Source organism: Fukomys damarensis, unplaced genomic scaffold (assembly GCF_012274545.1).
Source record: "Fukomys damarensis isolate Sample0158 unplaced genomic scaffold, DMR_v1.0_HiC HiC_scaffold_7, whole genome shotgun sequence".
Taxonomy (NCBI): Eukaryota; Metazoa; Chordata; class Mammalia; order Rodentia; family Bathyergidae; genus Fukomys; species Fukomys damarensis.
In genome coordinates, this window is record NW_022900919.1 from 41,646,034 (window position 1) to 41,654,680 (window position 8,647).

Sequence of the window (8,647 nt, forward strand, 5' to 3'; positions counted from 1 at the left end):
CCGGGCACGCCAGAGGTGCAGGCCGCGGTCTCCAGCCGTCGAAAGCCTCCCAGCACTTTCCGCGAGTGGAGGCTGCTTGGGCCCCTCCGCAGACCCACGACCCAGCTGCGTGCCAAGGTCTCCAGCCTGTCGCACAAGATCCGCGCCGGGAGCGTGCAGCGCCCCGAAGTGGAGGCCGTGTCCCTCGGAGTTCCCCAGGATTTGGCGGAGGGCGCCACCTGCCAGGCTTACGACGAAGCTGATTACGCTAACCTCCGGGAGACGGACATTTAAGAACGCCCGAGCTAGGCTGGGGAGTGTGCCGGGGGGCCTGGCCGGGCGTTGTGGGGAGCGAGGCTGGCTTTGTTCACGAGGACTAGGTGGATCAGGGACTCGGAACCCGATCATGTGGTGGCTCTGTGGCGTCCCTGAGCAAGTGGGGCTGGACTTGGGGTTGGAGCCCTTGAAAGCTGGCTGTCATGGGGGCCCCCTGCTGGACACAGGCGCCCAGAACTCTTTTCCAAGGAAGGAAGGGCTGCAGGATCCTTGAAGCCTTTCGGCCCGCCCGTTTGCTATCTGAGAAATTGTGGTCCTCCTGGCCTTGAAGCCTGCCTCTGCCCCTGCCCCACGGGAGGAAGGACACGGAGGCCTTCTTGCCGCCCCCAGGGTAATGGTCAGTGGGGCCAGGGGGCCTCGGTGGTCACATTTCTCCTTACTGCTGACTGGAGGAACCCAGTGCACCGGTCACCAACCACCTGCAAGTTTTGATGGCATATTAGATGGCTGTGTACAAACCTGTTGTATTTACCCTGGGCCCACTGCCCTGACCCACTTTCCCACCATCCTCCCTGCACACCCGTCACGGGCCCTTTCCCTTTCCTTCCCCTTAAGGGGCTTACTGTTTACACTCTGTACATAGCTCGTTGTGCCTGTGCCCACCACTTCTTGCTGGGTTTCCAAGCTGCCAAATGGGGAGAGCTTTATTTGTCATTTTGAAACATATTTATTGGTAAGAGTACATATATTTTGTCCAAACTGTGCAAACTGTTCCTCTTTAGCTTATACTCCATAAAAAAAAAAAATTTTTTTTCTAAAAACTCTAGGCCAACAGGATAGACTGGGTCTACATTGACCTTTTTAGTTTCAGTTTAACTGTTTCTTTAACTGATGGCTGTTGTCCTTCAGGACTTTTAGCATAACCAAAGGACTTGGGAGTCTTGTTGGCTTTTAAATTTTGCATGACTAGTCTTGGAAACCAAATAGTAATTATAAGCACAAATTTTCCCATTGTCTTCGCACATGTTCTGAGGGCCTTGACGAGGAAGATGACCATCAGTTAAATGGGTAAATGTTATTCTACATGGAAAAATATACAAACCCAAGTAGACAAGTATACATGGATAATGTGAGAACCCATACCTGGGAACCAGATTTGTTAGCTTTGAGTAAAATCTCATATTCCCAGGGATTGGAGGCAAGTCAGTCTTCAGCTAGATGACACCAACAAGTGACAGTTGTGGCCAGTGAGCTCTGAGGAAGAGAGCTGGATAAACAGGACGCAGGGGTGTCTGGGGTTGTTCTGAAACTGGAAGAGCCAGCTGCTGGGGCCAACGTGGACAAGTACTGTGAGCCAGGTTCTGGTCCTGTACCAAGGAGGGAGTCTAAATAACAGGTCACTGCAATTTCAAGCTTTTCATGTCAGTTTCATGAAGTTAAAAGGGCAGGGGATAGCAGGGCTTAGAAGCAGATATTTCACACGTGGGTTTATAACAGGTTCTGAGCTTGGCCATCTGGCTTCCGCCAGACCCCCAGACAAAGGAAAGAGAGTTTGTGGAAGGTGCTGAGACCATGCTGAGCACACCAAAGAGGGCCCCACTTTGGGCATATTGGCTGCCCTAAAGCTAGGGCACAGCTCTGGCTGTATTTTCACAGAAGTTGAGTCCATCAGTCAAGCCGGGGGTTAGTGACAGAACAGACCTCAGTGGCAAGTGATTTCAACTGGCCTCCTAGGCAGGGATAACCCAAACTGTTTCAGTATCAGTCTTGAGTGTGAGAAGAGTCTCTGAGTCTCTTTGGGCAGGGTGAACACATGCACTATAGTTGAGTCCACAGGTGGAGGCTTCATTCAGAAGGTTTGCGGGAGGCCTCCCTGCCCAGAATAACCTCGAAGTGGAGGCAGGGAGTGGCAGCTTTCTCAGCACTTGCTTCAGGCACCATGATCGTGTGCAAAACATTCCTATAGCTTGAGCCTCAGCCCTGTCCCCAGACTCAGGAACTGCACACAGCTGCTTTCTCCTGCACCCTCCACCCTGGGCCCTGAGCCTGCGGGCAGTGCGGTAGGGAAGGCAGCCCCAGGAGCATCTGGGACCTTGTTCTGATAACCAAGAAAGCACAGCAGCTGACCTTGCTCTTGGGACCTGACAGGGTCATAGCGTAGCCAGGAGGACTGGCGGGCATAGCAGCAGCCCTTCTGGAGAAGGGAGGTGCTGGCAAGGGATTTGGGGAACTGGGAGGCATGAATTTACGGCACCGTTTCCTGAGTCCCATCTGCCTCATCCCCTTCTCTAAGGACTGATTAGAGGGTGTCCCTCAGGTGCATGTAAAGGATGGAGCCATCGCCTTCAGAGTAGGGATTCCTTTATGTGATCTTCAAAGGATGGGGTCCTGAAGGAATCTGAGAGTAGAAAAGTGTGTTCCTGTGAGATGTGACAGGTACAAAAGCAAGCTTCCAAGGACACTGGCATCTGTCCAAGTCACCTTCTGCTGTCCTTTGCCTCCTCCCTGCTCCCACCCAGGACCCCAGAGGCAGTCTGCTGGGTTCTTGCCACCCACCTTGCCTTGCTTCCCACACTCCTCCCCAGGCCAGGGACACTTTTACAAGTCACCTGGGACCATCCATTTTCCTGGTCTCCTCTCCTGAATCTCTGCCACAGTCCACACTGGTGACCTCAATCCAAGCTGGTGGTCACTCCTGGCCTCCTAAGGTGGCCACTCCACGCCTCTGGGCCATGCCCCTAGGGTCTCTTATGATCTGCAGACTGCACTCTTTCTGCCTTCTCCAAAGACTCCCATCCCTGCCCTTCAGTGTCCCTTGGCATTGTATCCCCTTTTTTTCAACTATCCACATAGTCTCATTCACTCCACATCCACTTGAACATAAATGACTCCCAAGAGACTGTCTGTAACTCAGGATGTCGAGCCCTTGGATGACCCCTAGCACCCCAAATACAAGCCCTGGGGCAACTTGCCTCTTGCAAAGCCTCTAAGCCTGACCTGTACTCTCCACTGTCCACCTGCCAGAGCCTTCTCATCCTCCCAAGACCGCCTTTCCAGATCCCCCGCTCCGAGTTAAGCCATGAGTATCCTGCAGTGGCCTTGGCTACTTTCACGCAGTTCATCCTGGACTAGAGCCCATGTATGTCCCTGGAGAGCCACTGCACCATGAACTCCTGCAGGAACACCCACTTACCCTACACACCCTCCTGCTCACCCAGCCCTCTCTTCTGGTGCCCCATTTCCCCTACAGGTGAGGGCACTGCCCCAGCTCGGTCAGTCCCTCTGTCCCTCCTGTTTCATGCACTGACAGTTTCTGGGGAAAGATTTGGGACCTCCATCACCCTCCCCTCAGTGACCTGTCAGGGCTCTGACTCCTCAGAGCCCTCTTGACCCTGATTCTATTCCAGTCCTGTTACACCCCCTGGGGCAACATCCACTTGGAAAGTAATTTATTTTTTTCTTTCTTTCCTTCTTTTTTTTTTTTTTTTTAATTTTTTGTGGCTTTAAAGAAGCACAAAACCAGATGCTTGTAAAGGCTAAACTGGTCCCCCAGCCTTTTGGCCTAGCCTAGGATGGCTCCCTGGGGAGCTGGGTGGACCCAGGTGACCCTGAGAGGTGGGGCCTTTGAGAAGTGGGGTTTAGCCCTGCTTTCCAGGGGTTGAGGCTGGTCTGCTCTAACTTCCCTTCCCCCACTCTGTCCCTAGTGGGAAATAGGGAAACAAAAGAAATATTGAAAGCCTTCCCTCCCCCAGGGAAGGTACATTCTGAAAATGCTCTGGGCTAAGGGAAAAAAAGGAAGACTGCAGGATGCATTTGGAATTAAGAAGAAACTCAGGAAATGGGGCCTGTACAGGCTGAGCTTTCAGATGCAGGAGCCAGAGGTAAGGATGCATTGGAAACATCTGCAGGCACTTCAACTGTGACATTTGTGCATGCTTCTTTCCCGAGTCACCATTCACATGACTCTGCCATTTTGTTTGTGTCCACCTCTTTCTGGTGGCAGAAACCAAGGAAGGAACCTCAGTTCCTTTTCCTGAGAGACAAAATCAGATTGATCCCATTCCTCATTTGAGCCAAGTCACAGAAGTCATGGGTCACAGGCCAGCCTAAGGATTGGCAGATTTTGAGGCAGGTCTACCAGGTAGAAATGACATAGGTCATGTGGAACAAAGAACCTTTACAGGAAAAGTACGTCAACACTTATTTTAGGGCAATGAGGATCACTGATTGCCTCCCATTGGGCATAGTGCTACCCTGAACCAAAATCAGGATCCTGGCAACGGAAGCCACAGGGAATGGATGTGCAGCCAGCCTTCAGGGTCTGCTGCATGTGTCATCAATGCATTTCAAGCTTGTCTGCAGTTATTTAATCTGCAAACAGCATAAACTAAGCCTCAAACACATACACACACACACACACACACACACACACATACACACATACACACACACACACACACACACCAGGACCCTGGCACAAAGGAGTTATTCTGGAAGCCCTCTGACTCAAAGACATCTTCCCAGGTGGACCAAAAGTGCAGGATTTTGGAAGAGACCTCTGAAAAGGAAAGGGGGCACCAGCAAATGTCAGGCTAGTTGTGCCAAGGTGCTGGTCCTCAGTATTACAGCTCTAGAAAGCAGGCCTTGCTGCTTACAAGCTAACACACACATACTGCCTATCTCATGGGGAAGCGAGGTTTGTAAGCCCAAGGGCAATATGCTAATTTCTAATGGGAAATTTAACTGAATGATTACAAAATCCAGTGTCCTCATGACAATAAATGAACTTGATGAGAAGCCAAACCGTGAAATGAAAGCCACTTAAAGAGCTGAAAGGCAGAGCCATATAAGATAATGGAAGAACCTGAGCCAAGGTTCGGCTTCCTGGTACATCCTGCCTGTTCCTGTGATACTTCCCTCTCCACCCTCCGGCCTAACTCATGCTTTGTGTCCAACTCTTTCATCTTGCTCTGTGTATTCAAATTCACTTTGCCTGTCTCTAATCTCCTCTTTCACAGAACCCACAGAAGACAGATAGTATTGAAAGCTTTCATTTTCAAACTCTCAGGGAGCATTTTATGGTCACCCAGAATGCCCGGATCTCACAGAGATTATGTACATAGTTCCTCCTGCCCCTGAAGTGAACTGTACAAATAGGACCTAAGTACCTCCTGACGCCCTCTGGCCAGCCAGAATCGCCCAACCAAGAACAAATGATCAGGTGAAGTCACTGAACAATATATGCATTTGGTAATATTTATTGAGCACCTACTATATGGAGATACGTCAGTGTACAAGAGAAAAATGACTCTGCATCCTCTGTAGCGTTCTCATCCTAGAAAATACAGGAGTAATAGGTAGTAAACAAAATAAAACATACAGTAGGTTATATGGTAATAAGCCCCCCTGCAAAAAAAAAAAAAAAAAGGTTGGGAAGATTGCACTTTTAGATCTAGTACTCCAGGAAGATCTCAGCTAGAAAGTGATGTATGAGAAAAGGATGGTACTGGAGATATAGCCATGCAGGTCCCTTGGAGAAGCATCGAGGCAAAGGGGACAGCAGGTGCAAAAATTCTGACTTAAAAGGGTAACTGGCTTGTTCAAAGATTAGCAAGGATGCCGGTTACTGTGGCAACTGCAGTGATCCAGGCAGGAGATGAGTGGCTTTGCCAGAGGGATGGAGGCAAGGGTGATGGGAAGAGTAGTTTTTCAGATGTTTCTTTGATAGAAGAGGAGTGTCCAGCAGCTCCACATTTTGAGAACCAATTCTCCCTCATCAGGAAGAAGTAAGCAGTAAGAGTAGAGAAAGCTCTTTCCTGAGTCTGGGGAACAGAACTAAAAGAACATCTACTGGCTTCTGTTTCCTGTAGTTCCTTGGGCCACAGGCAGGTCATGCAATGCACCCTATGAGTCAAGTCCTTGGCTCCCTTTCCAGGCCCCTTTGCTGAGGGTGAGCTCATGTTTACCCTGGGTAGCTTCCCTCTTTTTCAGTCATTGCTTCATTCTATTCACCAGTGCCCAGACTCCCCAGAAAAAGATGCATCAGCAATTACTGCAATAATTCTGTGGCACAAGACACCCTTAACTTCGAAATACAACAGCAAGCATTTATTTTTCTTGTGTCTGCAGATATGAGGTTTGGTTCTAGGCTTTTATCAGTTCAGATCTAATCCCTTTTTATCTGTATTCTCCTTGAATCATCAGCTATCTAGGGCACATAGTTCTTGTGACAAATGACAAATAAACAAGAGACCAAAGCCAACTACAAACAAGTTAAAATCTTCTGCTCCTATAGCATCATAGCTGTTCACATTCCATTGGCTGAAGCAAGTCACATGACCAAGACCCAAGTCAATGGGCTGGAAAATATACTCTGTTCCGGCGGGGAGAGGAAATGAGGGAGAGGAAAATATTTGCTAAACAGATTTTCATTGTATCACACAGCAACTGGCTTCTCTGACAGCCCTCTAGCCAACTCCAGCTCCCTCCAGGATCCCCCAAGGTGAAACAAAGGGCAGCCCACGGGTATCCTAGCAGCATTTCCTGAATGAAAGCAGGACCACAGGCAGGAACAGCAACCCTATTCCTAAAAGAAAACTAGGTGACTCTCAAGGGTGTAAGTGTGAGGCAGCAGGGTCACATCCAGAGGCAGGTCACATCCATACGGGCAAACAGGCTGAGGTCACAAACTGTATCGCTGAAACCTCTTATATTCATTCTACCCACTACTCTGGACCTGCGGCCCTGGCTTTGGCTCGAGGGCCTCCTCTTCAGCTACCCCTTCAATTCAACCTTCTAGGCAGCAACTGGGCCTCTGCAACTTCATCCCAAGGCTCAGTACTCCTTCCCCAACTTCTAAGGTTGTACGGGCAGGCTCAACATGTGAAACTGCCTTCTACTACTGCAACAATGCTATGGGACAACCCTAACGTCATACAAGAATAGTATTTCTTGCTCAAGTGTCTGGGGGTACTTGGGCTTGGCTAGGCACTGTTGTCCTGGGCTGGGCTCACTCATGTGTCTAAAGACTGCTGTTTGCTGAGGTGGACTGACCCTGACTAGGAAGACTGGTATGACTGTGGTGACTCAGCTCTGCTCCCCATTGTCTCTAATCCTTAGCAGCATAACCCAAGCACGTTGTCATGGTGATGGCAGAAGAGCAAGAGCACAAATAGGACACACAGAGCCTATTGGCACATGTTCACTTCCACCCTACTCGCTTATCTAAAGTCACATGACCAAAAAGGACTCAAGAGGTGAGGAACAGACTCCACCCCTGTATTCACTTGTAAGGGCTGCCATAAAAAGCTACCACAGACTGGATGACTTAAACAACAAATTAATTTCCTCACAATTCTGCAAGCCAGAAGTCCAAGAACTGGTGTTGATAGGACTGGTTTCTTCTAAGGTCTCTCTTCTTGGCTTGTAAATCCGGTATCTTCACATGGTCTTCACATCATATGTGTCTATGTCCTGATCTCTTCTCTGTATTCAGACAATGGCTGTGTTGAATTAGGGCCCATTCCAAACCTCAGAGTGAACTATTTACCTCTTTAAAGACCTTGTCTCAAAATACAGTCACATTCTGAGGTACTGAAGGTTAAGACTTCAGTGAATATGAAGAGGGAAACACAATTCAGCCTATAATGACCTCGTTAGCAGGAGCACATGTAAGGTCACATGGAAAAGCATGCAGGTGCATGAAAGAGAGAAGTACTAAGTTCACTTTTGTCATCTACTTACCATAAGAGGCAACATCAAACTAGCTCCTGCCCTACACTATAGAAACACTGGTCCAGATAGGGTGACACGCTCCTGTAGCCTAGAACAAGGATCCTTCCCACTAAGGCCCAAGTTTCTCCTGACACAGGCGCCCAGCTCATATCTATTCTGTGAGAATTACATAACATCTTGTTGTATGAATGCTTTGAAGATTTTAGGAGCTGCATGGAGAGACTGTGGCTTTAACGGCCTAAACAGAGGATGTTCAAAGACAAAGGCAAGCTGCAGATATTCTCAAAGCATGAATGAATCATTCTTTTAAAAAATATCCTCTGATAAATTCCAGTTAATGAAAATACAGGAAAAAAAGAACAAATCTGAAACATAGACAGGATATATCCGAAGTTACAAAAAAGAATACCATGAACAACTCTAGACCACTAAATAATATGAAAGGCCAATTTCCTAAGAAAATCAAACTTTCCTCAACTGGGTCTCCACCAAAAAAAAAAAGTAGAAAAACTTAACAGAACATTATCCATAAAAGAAAGGAAAGCCACAGTCAAATAGCTACTCCAAAAAAATTAAATGCATGAGACCTAGCCAGTTTTATAAGTAAATTCTTTAACTCCTTGGGAAGCAGATAATTAACATTTCACATATACTTTCC

At 48.3% G+C, this 8,647-nt stretch overlaps 1 protein-coding gene across 1 annotated transcript in view; it reads left to right on the forward strand.

Moving 5' to 3' along the window:
• The window catches only part of Adra1d (adrenoceptor alpha 1D), a gene marked incomplete at its 5' end in the record, with an annotated part of 24,506 nt that extends 20,830 nt beyond the window's left edge, over positions 1–3,676 (forward strand). Inside the window, one exon of the mRNA XM_033761018.1 lies at positions 1–3,676. This exon is cut by the window's left edge and continues 272 nt beyond it. Within this exon, the coding sequence (XP_033616909.1) occupies positions 1–273 (273 nt within the window).
• Between the last annotated feature and the right edge of the window lie 4,971 nt (positions 3,677–8,647).